The 15,311-nt window shown below is 37.9% G+C and overlaps 1 protein-coding gene across 5 annotated transcripts; it reads left to right on the top strand.

Moving 5' to 3' along the window:
• The first annotated feature begins 374 nt into the window (after positions 1–374).
• ANP32E (acidic nuclear phosphoprotein 32 family member E) lies at positions 375–14,753 on the top strand. Of its 5 annotated transcripts, none has more exons than XM_086392384.1 (7): positions 375–727; positions 3,693–3,842; positions 4,321–4,443; positions 5,167–5,332; positions 6,393–6,565; positions 11,148–11,205; positions 12,090–14,753. In XM_086392384.1, the coding sequence occupies exons 1-7, from the start codon at positions 674–676 to the stop codon at positions 12,155–12,157; spliced, it is 792 nt and encodes a 263-aa protein (XP_086248510.1). In that variant the 5' UTR covers positions 375–673; the 3' UTR covers positions 12,158–14,753. The 5 variants fall into 5 exon arrangements, with proteins under 5 accessions (XP_086248510.1, XP_086248509.1, XP_086248512.1 ...); XM_086392383.1 differs by having other exon boundaries at positions 12,087–14,753; XM_086392386.1 differs by lacking the exon at positions 375–727 and adding an exon at positions 852–3,064 and having other exon boundaries at positions 12,087–14,753.
• The last annotated feature ends 558 nt before the right edge of the window (positions 14,754–15,311 follow it).

Here is a 15,311-nt window from a genome sequence, read left to right as displayed (position 1 = left end):
AAGAAGGATGTTTTCTTCCTTCCTTTAACATTAAAAACAGACAAGACAAAAACAAAAACAAAAAGAAATCCAACAAGCTTCAGAACCGTCCGATAGCCTAGAGAAAGCGCGCCAATCACACAAAGAAAAGGAGGGGGGCTGCTGGGATTCAAAATCATTTCTCCGGGACGAACACCTTCCTGGACCTATCGGAGTTAACTGCGCGCTTGGTCGCAGCCAGTAAACACACTGTTTCTGGTTCAGGTCCGCCCTAAAGACTGATAGACATTTATGTAACCCAATCGAGTAGTGAGATGCCGAAGAATCCACCAATACATTCGGGAGGTGGGTGGAGTGTAGGCCAGGGGGTTGGCGGTGCCGTGTCATGGAGGCTCAGTCTCCGAGCAGCCATTGAAGGGGAAGGAACTGAGGGTGTGTGTATGTGTGTGCGTGTGAGTGCGCGCGCGAGTGTGTGGACAAGGAGGTGGGGGCAGCCGAGTTAGAGTCCCAACTCCTTGGACTCCATTTGCGATTCTCTTCTTTCTTCCCCATACCTATCTGGTGGTGGTGGGCGTTTATATTTGCCTTTCTTTTCATTCATTTCCAAATCTTTTAAAAATTTAGGGTTGGGGGTAGTAGGAAAAGCAGGAAAAGGTAAGGGAGGAGAGTAGTAGCAGAAGAGCAGGAGGAGGACATGGAGATGAAGAAGAGGATTAACCTGGAGTTAAGGGACAGAGCCCCGGAGGAGGTGAGATGACTCAGCCCCCTCCCCTTCCTTACGAGCCCTGTATTCGGAGGATCGGGTTTCTGGGGGTCCTGGTGGGTGTGTGGGGAGGGGTAATGAATTAACCCCCATCTGGGTAGGGCTGGAGGGAGATATTCAATTTTAACTTTTAAATCATTAAAATCTTAAAATGGCGAAGGGTTTAAGTTTCTAGGGGGCGTTTTTGTGTGTGCTTGGGGGCTTAGCCCCTTCTCCCCTCGAGTCAGGCGTCGTGGCCTCGTGGGGGCGGGAAGCGGGGTGTTGGGGATGGTTCAGCGGCTTCGCTGCCCACGTTTCTGCTCCTTAGGGCCGGCGGCGTGGGCGCGACCCCTCAGTCCCATTCGCCTCTGCCGCAGCCATCGTCGCCTGAGAAGTTAGTCCAACTTTTCTGCAGTGCTGCCAACACTTTTTTTGGGCCAGGGGGCGTCCCCGGCCTCGAGGCCCCTGGGCGTTCGACGACGTCGCGCCGGGCGCTGGTTGGGGTCGCTTGCGTAGTCGGAAGGACCGCGGGCTGCCGGCGGCGCCCACTCCCCCGGGAAGCGGCGCGCGCCGACCGCCGCCAGGCGGAATCTGGGTCAGCGGCTGGTTCTCTGGCCGCGAGGAAGTTTTGGGACTCGTCGTAGTGACCGGAGGTGGGGAGGGGACACGAGACTTTATCCCCTTCGTCCTCCCGCGGTGTAACAAAATTCGGCTCGGCGTGTCGTGTCGTGGAGGCTGCAACTCCAGTTTTCATCCCGGGAGACGATTTCACAAAACTAAACAAATGGGTCGTAGAAGTTTCGCGTCTTAAAGATAGGTTCGGCGAAACTAAATGATGCGCTCTCGCTGCTGTCGCCTTAGTTAAAGAGACAGGCTTGGGAGGGGCCACGTGAGGCGGGTCGCGGTCAACTTTTCGGGGGTCGGGCGGAAGGCGTTTCCGCCTCCTTTTTGGAGGGAGCCTTCTCGACTTCACCCAGTCCTCCCCGCCCGGGGCAGAGGCGCTGGGGGGAACGCGGGCTGGGGGGCGACCCCTTTTTTCGTTGGGGAGTCCCCGCCCCTTCTGGGGTTTCCCGTCGGTCGGAGCGGCAGGTCGCGAAAGCGGGGCCCATAGCCAGCGAGGAACCTCGCGTTTCTGGTCTCAGTGGAAAACGTCTAGAGTCTTGCTAATTGCAGCCTTCGAAATAAACCCTAGAATTGCAATATAAGGGGTATATTTTTTTTCGGGAGGGGTAGAGGTGGTGCTTGTGCGTACCAGCGTAGGGTCCTTTCGGTAGGTTGTAACGGCGTGAGGAGTGGGAATCCGAGATCTTTACGTACTTTTTAGAAAATATCTTTCCATAAAATTGGTGGGGGGGCAGGGAGGAGGAAAAAGAGTCACTACTATCATCCCACAGATAACTTGAAGTTTCCTAGGGCCTACTCTTTAAGGACTTAAGGAAAAAACAAAATCAAAGTTAAAAAGCTGTCTCGCAGAAGCACACATTTCGAATGGGCTTTTATGTCTTGGTTGGAAAAGTGGGTTTGCCCCTCCTCCCCCACTTTTATACCTGTTCTATCCCTAGTAATTTTCTCGCCAGTTTTGGGGAGTCCCGGATGTCACTTTTTTGCAGCCTCTCCTTCCCCTGTGGTGTAATAACGGTCTCTTATATTTGAATAGCCCTTTACAGTTTACAAAGCACTCTTCGAGTTTGTTATTTACTTTACTACTTCCGACCAACTTGTAAGGTGGATGGTATTGTTTTAGAATCCAAATTAGCAAACGGAGTCTCAGGGCAGTGAAGTTACTTACTCAAGTGGAAAAACTGGTTTTCTGACACCAAATCTAGTGGCCCTTTCCTCCACTCAGCTAGACTAGGAGTCTCAGACTGAGTGCAGGCACAGCCCTGCCCCACCTGTGACTGACCCCAGGCAGTCATGCTAACCTTCTAGGCCTTGACTTCTTCCGCTCTAAACAGATTATGATGCCTTCCTTTGCTTCCTGAAATACCATGTCATGTTCAAATAGAGAAGGTGGCATTCCTAGTTGATAACATTTATTTCTCAAAATATCTCAAACATATTTTTACATTGAGAATGGAGGGCCAAGGTTTCCTGCCTCCCTTCTAGGTTTAAGTACATTTAGGCCCACACCAGAAAGTTTTGTGCTCCAACTCTGACGGGATAGAGGATCCAGCATCTGCCCTTCCACGACTGGGGAGAAGTTACAGAAATTCTACCAGGGTGGCAGGGGAAAATAACATTTAGTCAAGGATGTGTTGTTCTGGGTGATACTGATATTAGAACAAAGAACATCTGAAAGCTGGGCTGTCTGAGAAGGAGCTTTCTAATGTTTCTTCATCAAAGGTAACAACGTATTTTTGAGTTATGGTGACAACCAAAGATAAGGGGGTTTCAAAGTGAAAGAGGGAATAAAACAATTGCCTTTCTTCTCCCTGCCATTTTAGGGCTTATTTAAATCCTTTCTCAGTAACCTCGGTGTCTCCTTACTGCATAAATATATGCCCTGATGTTGAGGGTCCTTTTCACAAGTGTCAGAAACAAGTTTCACATGGGACTTTTTTCAAAGCTTTATTTCTTATGCAATTAAAAAAATTTTTTTTTAATTAGTGGGACATCCCTGGTGGTCCAGTGGGCAAGACTCTGTACTCCCAATGCAAGAGACCCAGGTTCAATCCCTGGTCAGAGAACTAGATACCACATGCTGCAACTAAGACCCAGTGCAGCTAAATAAATAAATATATATTAAAAAAATGTTTTATTAGTGATTTGAAGCAGGCATTGAATGTCTTAGCCCAAGTTTAAATTTTAAAAAATTAACTTAAGATATCAGACTTTGTGTTTCGATTTTGGGGGAGAATGAAAAGGATCTATATAAGGGGATTGGTGGTTTTAATATTCATGTTTCCAGAGTGTCAGGATCCAGGTCTTTTTGCTAAACAAACTGAAGAATCATTCATATTCTCTCTCCTAGGTAACAGAATTGGTCCTTGATAATTGCCTCTGTGTCAATGGGGAAATTGAGGGCCTGAATGATACTTTTAAAAAACTAGAGTTTCTGAGTATGGCTAATGTGGAACTAAGTTCACTGGCCCGGCTGCCCAGCTTAAATAAACTTCGGAAGGTAAGTTGGCATTAGGCATGAGAGTATCATGATTTTGATGTCAAGGGCTATTACGCACATTTTTTCCCACATGAAATGATGATTCTGCCTTTTAATTAGAAGCCTCTATGTTTCTAGAGGTAAGAAAATGGGTTGTTTAGCATTTTGAAATCCACTGTAATATTGCTTTGGTTGTGGAAATTTAATAATGAAATCACTTTATGACATGAATTTAACACCTACCAAATGTTTTTCTCTGAAGCGTAAAATACAACTATTATACAACTGCAACCAAACCTGGTTAGAAGTCTGTAGAGATTCTAATATTTTATTTGGCAATCATAGATGGGAATTTGGAAATTAAAGACTTCTGAAAGTCTTTCTTGAAGGCAAAGAGAATGACAGTTGTTTTCTTCTTTAAATTGATAATATTTTAGAAATGTTTAATGTGTCCTAAGCCTTTGCCATTCTTTGTTTTCTTCTCATGTTGAATATATAGTTGGAACTTAGTGACAATATAATTTCTGGAGGCTTGGAAGTCCTGGCAGAGAAATGCCCAAATCTTACCTACCTCAATTTGAGTGGAAACAAAATCAAAGATCTCAGTACAGTAGAAGCTTTGGTAAGTGGAAAGGTTTGTCTCGGGACTTGCTTTTTTTGGTTGAATTTTCTGAGATTTGTTTGAGTTTTATCCTATTGACTTGTAATTCACTCTTGTGAAACTTTTGAGTTTATTATATGTTGTGATTTATCTGAATATTATAAAACATTCAGATAAATGTTTAAATCAGTAGGAAATTTATTTTATCATCAACTTCAGGAGTTGAATATCTGGTTGTAAAATTTCCAGTATTTTCTTAAATTCTGTTCCTTCTTTCTTGATTATTTTTTGAGTTATTTCATTATTTGCTCCTAGTTTCCTGGTACGAGGGAAGGAAAGGAGAAGAAGTGAAACTCTGAAAACTTAGCAAAAAAAAAAGCTTGGGGGAGGTTGAAATTGTTGAAAATAAAGTTGATTGTGGATTTAAACTAACCATGTTATTGTTGTTGCCTCTTTATGCACAGATTCAGTCAACAAAGTATATTGAGTGCCACTGCAGGCAAAGCACTAAGCCAGGTGCTAGAGATAGCAGTGAACGAAACAGAGTTCCTGCTCTTGTGGTGTTTACCTGCGAGGGCCTATTAGAATTAACTGTGCTCGATATAATAACCCTTCATTAGAAAATTCTAAACATCTGGAATTCTCTTGACTTCAAGTTCTATACATTTTCTGGTTCATGAATTAAAAAGGAATAACATGAGATTTTAAATCGTGAATGTAATTTTTTACTTTTTACCTTTCTAGCAAAATCTTAAAAATTTGAAGAGTCTTGACTTGTTTAACTGTGAGATCACAAACCTGGAAGATTACAGAGAAAGTATTTTTGAACTGCTGCAGCAAATCACATACTTAGATGGATTTGACCAGGAGGATAATGAAGCACCAGACTCAGAAGAGGAGGATGATGAGGGTAATCATTCTTAATACTATAAATGTGTCACAATTATAGCCTCTACCCTAGCTAGTAAATTAGATTGGACTTGGGTATTTAAGTGTGGGGAATAAAATATGTAAGACAAGAAAAACTTAAAACCCACAGCCCTAGTCCTGTATTTGTTCAGATTTCTGATTGCTTTGGGGAATTTAATGGTTATTATAATATTAAGCTCCATGAAATTTTATATTTATGTAAACCTCACCACTACTCAGTAAAATGGTAACTTTTTTTGGGGGGGCGTAACTTTTAAAATAGTATTAAAAACAAACCAAAAACCATTCATCACATAATTATCCATAAAAGTCACAGAGTAGAAACAAGTATATAACAGATAAGCAAAATGTGATATATCCATACAATGGAATCTTAATCAGCCATAAAAATGACTGAAGTACTGATCCATGCTACAATGTGTGTGAACCTTGAAAACATTCTGCTAAGTGAAAGAAGCCATATTCAGAAAGCCACATATTGTATGACACTGTTTATATGAAATGTCATACAATATGTGTGGCATTTGCCTCAAATTCGTAGGCAAATTCATAGAGACAGAAAGTAGAGTAATGATTGTTAGGGATCTGGGAGAGGAGAATAGTGAGTGACTATTAATGGATATAGGGTTTTTTTTGTAGGGGGTGATGGAAATGTTCTAGGAGTTGAACATTTTCAGATCAATGGGTGACTAATAGATCAGATGACAGAACAGCTGTTAGTGATGGGACACTGTTGCTATTGGTTGAAAAGTAATTCACTTGAAAGAAGAAATTTGATGGATAAACAGTGTTACAAAATGATGGAATGATTGACAGGTTTTAAAGACTATGAAGTATGTTTTTAAGAGAATCTATACATTGGGAAAATTTTAATGTTTAGATACTGTATTTCTCAAATAGTAAATAGGGATGTTATAAAAGAGAAATCTTAAAAAAAAAATCACCCTGAGATACTTTCTACCCATTGGCTTAAGAATCTGAGGGGCCAGAGCAAAAATATTTGCCCAGACGTTTGCTCATCTTTTAAAATATTCTAAAAGATGGAGATGAAGATGATGAAGAGGAAGAAGAAGATGAAGCTGGTCCACCTGAAGGATATGAGGAAGAGGAGGAAGAAGAAGAGGAGGATGAGGATGAAGATGAAGCAGGCTCAGAACTGGGAGAGGGAGAAGAGGAGGTGGGCCTCTCCTACTTGATGAAAGAAGAAATTCAGGTGAATAGACCTTATGAATAGAGAAAATTAACTCTTTAGGCATAGCATTAAGTAATATAAAAAGTAAGTTGTGTAGAAATTTGAGAGTTCTTTTCACAGCTCTGTGTATCCACCTGCTTTTTTTCCCCACTGCCCCCCAGTTCATACTATATCCAGATAATCATAAACCCTATGATTTTGCCTCCCAGATATCTTTCAAATCCATCTTTCCCTCAGTAGCATGGTATAGTGGAAACATTTTACAAGTGTTTCTGAGCCCAGTTTATGCATTTATACAACTGAGATTTATACCAACTTCAGAGTCGTTGAGGATTTAATAGACTAATATGTGTGAAGTACCTAGTTGCTGGCACGTTGTAGGCACTCATGGAAACTTTCCTTTCCCCTAATTATTTTTTGCTTATGCTTTTCCAGTAGTTTTCTAAATGGTCTCTCTGAGAACAGCGTTACTACTTAGGTGTATCCTCCGCAGTGCTTGCCTGTGTGGTCTGCATGCAAATGTGATTGTATCACTAGCCTGCTTGAAACCCTTTAATGTTTCCCTGTTACCACCACGGTATACAAGGCCCTCCATTATCTAGCCTCTGCTTCCTTCTCTAGCTTCATCTCCCTTAGTACCGAATTAAATCATCACACGAAGCTATTACTGCCTTTCTGTACACACATTGTTTACTTTATCCGAAACGACTTGCTAGCCATGCCTTCTAATGAACTTTTCTTTTTTCTCAGGTAAACATCAATATACTAAAGCATGTAAAGTGGACTGATTTTATGTACAGCTCCATGAAATATTATATATGTACACACTTGTGTAACCACTACTCACATTGTGCCTCATGATCCTTTAAACATTCAGCTCTGGAGTTGCCTCATTATTGAAGCTTTCTGTAATTTTAAAGGGACAGACAACTCCTTCCTCTTTTACCTTTGAACCTATAGACATTTTGTAAAAACTTATTTGGCCACTTTCTACTAGATGGCTCCTTTAGGGAAGGGCTATTCATCTTTGTGTCTCAGCATCTAATACATTGATTGGGACATAGTAGGTTCACGGGAAATGTCAGTTGACTAGAATGAATGATCTGTAATTGCTGGGAGTTTAGATAAGTTACTAAGTTTTCTCTTAATGTAAAATTATTGAGTTTTGTTTTCATCATTCATAATTTAATATTTATTATTAAACATAACCTCTTATTTAGACTAGAAATTGTATTTTTATTTGTTTTCCTAATGACTTTTACATTACTTAAACAGTATCACTGATTAATGATGATTTTTCTCTGATACCATTTTAAATATGAAACTAGTGTAGGAAAAAAATGGCACTTAAATTTGCTTGGAGCCTTAGTGAGTTAGGATCTTTATAATAATGAAGAATAGAACTTGTAAGTATCCAGGGAGAAAGGCAACCTATTCAGTTTTTATCAGCATACAACTTGAATATTTTCCCCATAAGTTTTAATTTGTTTAGTAAAATAATAGACTTGTTATTTTGTAATTTGACTTTTTTTTGCCTTTGGCTGCACCGCTCCGTTTGTGTGACCTTAGTCCCCTGATCAGAGATCAAACCCATGCCCCTACTACAGTGGAAGTAGAGTCCTAACCACTAAACCACCAGTCCTTGCAGTTGACTTTTACTTTCTGTGCCAATAATTCTTCTTTAAATAGTATTAAGTCATTTAAAAATGACCTTCAGCTAACTTTGAATGTTTATATTCATCCTTCTGTTGAGTATTGGGAAATACTAACTAAAAATGATGTGGTGAAGTATAGAGCAAACATCTTTAAGATAATATATACAACATTAAGTCAATGTGGTACCCAGGTAGCTGAGTCCAGAAGTTATCGATCATGATGAGGTAATTTGGGTGTTTTTTAAAATGAAGTCTTGTTTTTAGAAGCTAAGAGCCAGAGAACCTTCAGAAAGTAAGATTAAAAAAAAAATTAGAAGGAAATAGAAATGATATTTGATTAGCTACTTTTTTGTTTGAGTTATTTCTATTTCAGCTGCTCTTCAGATGTAAGGAATTAATATGTATAAAGAAGGAGTAATATGTAGTATACTTCATTAAAAATGGAGATGGAGGATTTAGGAGAACTGGGAATTACCGTGTTTTTGCACTATTCACAGTATTAACACAAATGAGGAAACATTTTATAAATCACTAATTAGGAAAAGACCATAATCTTTACAGAGCAAATATCTGGTAATCTAATAGATTTTGTGTGTGTGTGTGTGCGCGCGCGTGCACGTGTGTGTGTGTGTGTGTGTTTAGCTGTGCTGGGTCTTCATTGTAGCACACAGGATTTAGTTTTCTGAACTCCACACTCCCTGCCTTGTAAGCACTGAGTTGTAGCCAGAGGACCACCAGGGAAGTCTCTAGATGATATATATTTTTTTAAAGGCATAAAAAGATGATATATTTTTTAAAAAGGCATAAAAACATGAATTGATTAATGATGTTTTGTATAAAACAAAATCCAGAGAAATAATTTGCTTTTTAAAGTTGAGCTTTTCTAAATTACCATGGAATACATGTGATTAGTATTTCAAATGGTTTGATTTTTTTTTTTAATTTATAAATATTTAAATACCCTCATTTGTCATTCCTTGCAGATTGAAGTGTTTAAAAAAATGTTCTTTACTTTCTCCTTTTCCTCTCCCTTTCCCTACTCTTCTCTCCCCTCTCTCCTCTACCCCCTTTCTCTTCCTTTTTTATGTGAGTATAAGCCCACACATTTTCCTGATTTTTACTATAGTTGCTTAGTTTATTTGCTACCCCATCAGTTGCTTATGCTTTTTGTAGCTTGGATGTCCTGGTATGGCGTGTTTTAAGGTTTGAATTGACTGAGAACGGTTTCTGATATGTGTCATGCAGTTTAGTTTCTCAGGGGCTTCAAGCTAAATGGGGGAAAAATAGGTTCTGATTAATATTTCTAGATGCAAATGGAGCTGTGGTTATTTTGAAAAAGGTGGTCATCCAAGTTTTTCTTAACTACCAAGCAGTTTTTAACATTTGCCATTTTAAACTATTTTAAGGAGGTGTACACTGTTTTGAGATTGGAGGGGGTCCCTAGATTGATTGCATTTTTTTAAATATATATTAGAACTTAACCATCTGGAACACAACCAAGCACAAGGCAGTAATGTTTAAAATGTAAAAGTGTAAAAGGTCTAAGTAACAAAAGACGTTTTCTTTGTGGGAGAATATTCAAGCTGTTACTCTAAACCTATTTTCTCTTTTATATTCAGTTCTTTGGTAAGCTTGTTGATCTAGTTTCTGAATCCATAGCAGATTAAAATTGACATTGTAAGTAACTGTAAAAGAGCAGGCATTAGGAAAAGATACAACTCAAAGTAGAGGCCAAGAGTCACTTTAAAAAGGAGAAAACCATATTACATATATTAATAGTCTTTGAGGAAATTGGCATATACTAATTAGTATACTGCTCACCGTCAAAATGGTGACTATGATAATTCAAGGAAAAGGTTTAGCATAAAATGGTAGAAGTGTGCAATGCATTTTAGAGGTTTTATCCCAATTTGCTTAAAAAAAAAAAAAAAAAAGGTTATGATGTTTGAAGGCTGTGTTTAAATCTTAGTTATCCAAAACTCCCACAAGAGTTATAGATCAAATTTTATTGTGATTTTTATTGATATTTGCTATTTTGCTATGTAGATTTTTAGATGTAGAAAGAACTTAGAGATCTTTCTAGATGAATACTTCTTTCATTGATTGGAAAACTGAGGTCCAGAGAGATTAAGTGACTTACTCCATACGTATAACTGTGTTGGAGCTACAATTCAGGTGATTCCTTCCTCAGTCTATGAAACAGAAGACTGTCTGTGAAATAGTCAATAATTACTCTGTCTGTTAGCCACTGGGCACATTTGCTTATTTAGTTAAAATAAAATTCAGTTCCTCATTTGCACTGGTCACATTTCAGATGTTCAGTTGGCTGTGTGTGATCAGTGGTTACTGCATTGAACAGCACAGATGCAGAACATTTTCCGTTTTTGCAGAAAGTTCTTTTGAACATTGTTGTTCTCAACCATAACTTATTTTCATGAAGAAACTAGATTTAGTTAGGCTTTTAAAAAGACCTCTGTAAGTTAGGCAGAGGTTGTTAGAACACAGGATGACCATATATTTTTTTCCTGTTGGAATATATTGTTATCAAAGGGTGAAAAGCCCATGTCATGGGTTGTTTATTCTCAAACTGAATTTTTTCTTTTAACTGAAGTATAGTTGATTTCCAGTGTTGTGTTAGTTTCTGGTATATAACAAAGTGATTCAGAGATATATATATACACACACACACACACACACACATACACTTTTTCATAATCTTTTCCATTTTGGTTTATTGCAGGATATTAGATCCTTGTGCTATACAGTAGGACCTTGTTGTTTATTTATTTTATGTATATAGTAGTTTATAGCTTCTAATCCCAAACTCCCAATTTATCCCTCCTTCATCCCCTTTAGTAACCATGTTTGTTTTCTGTGTCTGTGAGTCTATTTCTGTTTTTAAATAAGTTTATTTGTGTCATATTCAAACTGAATATTTGACTCTCAAGGATGAAGAAGATGATGATGACTATGTTGAAGAAGGGGAAGAAGAAGAAGAAGAAGAGGGTGAGTTACATTAGCCATTCAAAAATCCTAAAAAGCCTTTATTCATGGGTTTTAAAGACTGTGTCTATAATTCAAATTATCACTGATCTCTTTGATATTGGTAACATATCACACAATTCCTTGAAAGGTATAAAACCTTTTTAAAGAGGAATTTTCTCAGGACATTCATTAATTCCATTTAAAAGAAAAAAAAAAAAAAAACAGCTTATAACATTTGTTTCAAAACAGGAATGAAGAGATAATGGGACCATAAGCTCAATTTATTATTTTTTTATAGCCTTTCATTTTGAAGAGGGTAAAACCTTATTTATGAGAGAAGACCAGTTGAACTCCAGATAATGCCTGTTTTAGATTTGCCCTCTCATTGGGCTTCCCTGGTGGCTCAGAGGTTAAAGTGTCTGCCTGGAATGTGGGAGACCCGGCTTCGATCCCTGGTCAGGAAGATCCCCTGGAGAAGGAACTGGCACCCCACTCCAGTACTCTTGCCTGGAGAATCCCATGGAGGGAGGAGCCTGGTAGGCTACAGTCGACGGGGTCGCAAAGAGTCAGACACAACTGAGTAACTCCACTCCACTTCACTTCACTCTCTTTACCTAGGTCTTTCAAGAAGTTTAAAAATTTAGTAACAGTTCCATTAATGTTTCTTGATCTGTACTTCATGATTTGGCCACAAGGGTGCATAGCAAGCTGTCATTATTTATGGATTTCTAAGTCTATTAAGGTTGTTTCAATACTGAACTTAAAAGTAATGCAGAAGGGAAACCTAACCTATAATTTTCTTGTGCCATTAACTTTAACTAAGATAGATTCAAAATTTTGTAGCCTAACATATATTCATTTAAAATTAAGTATTATGAACAGTTTTCCTTTTATTTTTTCAGAAGAAGAAGGTCTTCGAGGGGAAAAGAGGAAACGAGATGCTGAAGATGATGGAGAGGAAGAAGATGACTAGATCATTCTAAGACCAGATTTCCTAATGTTCCTGGGTGTGCAATAGAGTGATCACATCTTCTTTGTTTCTTCTTGTATGATAGCTATCCCTCCAGAATATAATGTTGTAACTTTTTATAGGAAAAGTGTGGTTTTACTATTTTTGCCTTATCATTCCAAATAAGATTAACTAGTCTGTTAATGATCATATTGTATGTAGAGAAAAATTTTCATTGACCCCCCCATTGTGAAATTCCCTAGCAGTTTATTTAGAATCTTAAATTTTCTAATTAAAGCTCATTGTATTAGTCATTTTTAGCATAATTAAAATATCGCTTTTACACAGGCATAGTATGGTGCATTTCATTCATAGGGTTTTAAAGTTATTTATAAATTCACTGAAATCACAGTTGGCTGAAATCTGGAATGAAAATAGTCTCTTGAATGCTAAGTTGGTTATTTTTTTAGAGGCAACCCGGAGATCTTTAGTTTGAAGGCAGTGCCTTTTTTTGGGCTGAGGGTAATTGAGTGCTTTTTTGTCACACGAATAGCTTGGAAAGTAGGAGCAGAATAGTAAAGGTTCTATTCAACAATATAGTTCATGGCATTTGTGGAGCCTTCTAAAACCTTTTAAGCTAGGTGACTAAGATTTTTGTTTTCAAGGAAAAATTGCTTATACTGAGTTGAGAGACATGTAGGTGAGCCCTTTCTTGTTCCAGCTGAAGATCATGGCCTGCCAATGGTTGTTATTTTAAGTGTGCACTCTTGTTTTCCTCTCAGTGATTCTCTTATGATCACCTTCCTTTCTTGTTTCACTTCCTTCCCTCTTCTCAAAAAACAGTTGGGAAATAGGGACACCCAGGATGACTCTGTTTTATACCTCAACCACCTTTTCAGACCTGTGTCAGTCTTAAACAAGCTAAGTGAAAGAAACTGAGTATTTTCTGAAATACGGATATTATTATCAATACAGTTTTATGCAACAGACTCTGCTTACTGTAAATCTTTCTTGACAAGATATACAGACTTAGGAAGATGGAGAAAGAAAAGAACAGAGGAGACTCTTGGAAGCAGCACTGTGTTCCTCAAAGTGAAAGTGAAGTCACTCAGTCGTGTCTGACTCTCTGCGACCCCATGGACTGGAGCCTACCAGGCTCCTCCATCCATGGGATTTTCCAGGCAAGAGTACTGGAGTGGGGTGCCATTGCCTTCTCTGAAAGTCAGAACAACTGCCTGGTAATAATGAGACATTCAAATCAGATTAGCTTTCCAAATGATTTAGATACCACTTTGCAAAGCATGGGCTTCCCAGGTAGCGCTAGTGGTAAAGAATTCACTTGCCAGTACAGGAGACATAAGAGATGCGGGTTTGATCCCTGAGTTGGGAAGATCCCCTGGAAGAGGGCATGGCAACCCATTCCATTATTCTTGCCTGGAGAATCCCAGGGACAGAGGGGCCTGAGTGGCTATAATCCATAGGACTGCAAAGGGTCAGACATGACTGAACCGACTTAAGAATGCACACACTGCAAAGTAGTTCTAATTTTTCTGAGCAGAACCTTTATTCTTTGTATAGTTTTAAAGCATTATTACCAGTTATAGCATTTAATTGGAATACACTGGACAGCTGGGAAAATATTTGAAACTAAATCAATATTAAGATTTGTTTTCAGGTAGATATCTATTAAAAATAGAAACATTTGGGATAACCGAGTGTGTGTTTCCTTATACAACTACTAAATATAATATTATGAGTAGGCAAGTACATCTTTTTTGTTGTTGTGGAGGCTCCATGTTCAAGGAAATTGCTTTCTTAATTTTGGCTAGCTAAAAAATTTTTCCCCTTTGTTTTGAATATGTGTAAGTTTTTAAAAAGTATCAGCAAATTAGTTGGTTACACTTTCATACTGGGACACATTTAAATTACTAAGAGTAGTATTACTTCTTTCTTAGTTTAAAATGTATGACAGGGTTTTAAAGTAAAAAATTACAAAGTTATTTCTGGATAAACTAAAAAAGCTGCATAACTGAAATAAAACTGTTGGGATAAGTTTAGTTGGGGGGTTGGAATCTCCAAAAGGCTAACATTTTACTCCTTTTTAACAATTATAATACCCTGTTTTAAGAATTCTTATTGCATAATATGCCAGATTATAAGATACTTTAAAAGTTAAATCTATATATTGACTTTGTTATCAGTCATCTTACTGTGCAATCGAAATGATCAAAATTAGAGTTCTTTGGTTTGAAAACAACACTTAGAGCCTCCAAATAACTTTCTAAGAGTTATTTAGCTTTGTGGGTGATATTTTCATGCAAATAAGTAAGGGTGGGTTTTATATTTTGTAGAAGTTTTTGGTCCTATTTTAATGCTCTTTGTATGGCAGTATGTATATAGTGTGTTAAATTCCTCAAGACCCTCCTTGAAAACTTTGAAGTTAATACTTTTGTGCAACTGTGTTTTGAATAAAGCCATGACAGTGTTAAAAACAAACAAAAAAAGTCAGTACTGATTATTATTTTATTGTTTCTGACCCTTGTTTTTTTCTGTGACTGCTGTAATTTAAAGTTTTTGAAAGTGAATTGCTTCAAATAAATTGAAGAGTTGTTACTGATTAGTTTCACTGTATGACATTCATTTTTTGAACATCACCATTGGGGCTTTGAAGGTCTTTCCTAAAACAGAATCAGCTTGAAAGTTAACATTCAAACACGAATGTGATATGAGATAATACAGTGTAATAGTTTAACTCATTAACTTTTCCCAAGGGATTGCAAACTGAGCCAGTACTTTTTGTATTTTGATTTGAAGTAATAACTTAATATCTACAGTTGAAGTAACTATTGTTTATAGATACCCAAAGTGATTATAAACCTCTTGTACAGCAAATAGTTTTCTAAAATGAGGCTAAAGTCTCCATTAGTATTGTATGTTTATCTTCAGAGTCCTTAGATAATATAAATACAAATAATTCTTGCATGTTTATCTTGAGTAAATCCAACCTGAAACAAACTTTATCTGCTCTCATTTTGGTTTTCTTGTGATAAGTGGTTTTTTAAAAGTTTCATTTGTAGGCAACTCTGGAATTTGATAAAGTCAAGAAACAAGTATAATGTTAAGTAATGTTTTCATGTATTTTAATTATGGAACTCTGCCTCCTGAGAGATGGAAAATA

This window comes from Bos grunniens, chromosome 3 (genome assembly GCF_055505025.1).
Source record: "Bos grunniens cultivar Pamir isolate PY7600 chromosome 3, Bosgru_T2T1.0, whole genome shotgun sequence".
Classification (NCBI taxonomy): domain Eukaryota; kingdom Metazoa; phylum Chordata; class Mammalia; order Artiodactyla; family Bovidae; genus Bos; species Bos grunniens.
The sequence above is the reverse complement of the archived record's forward strand: the minus strand, read 5'-3'. Positions and strand labels throughout refer to the sequence as shown.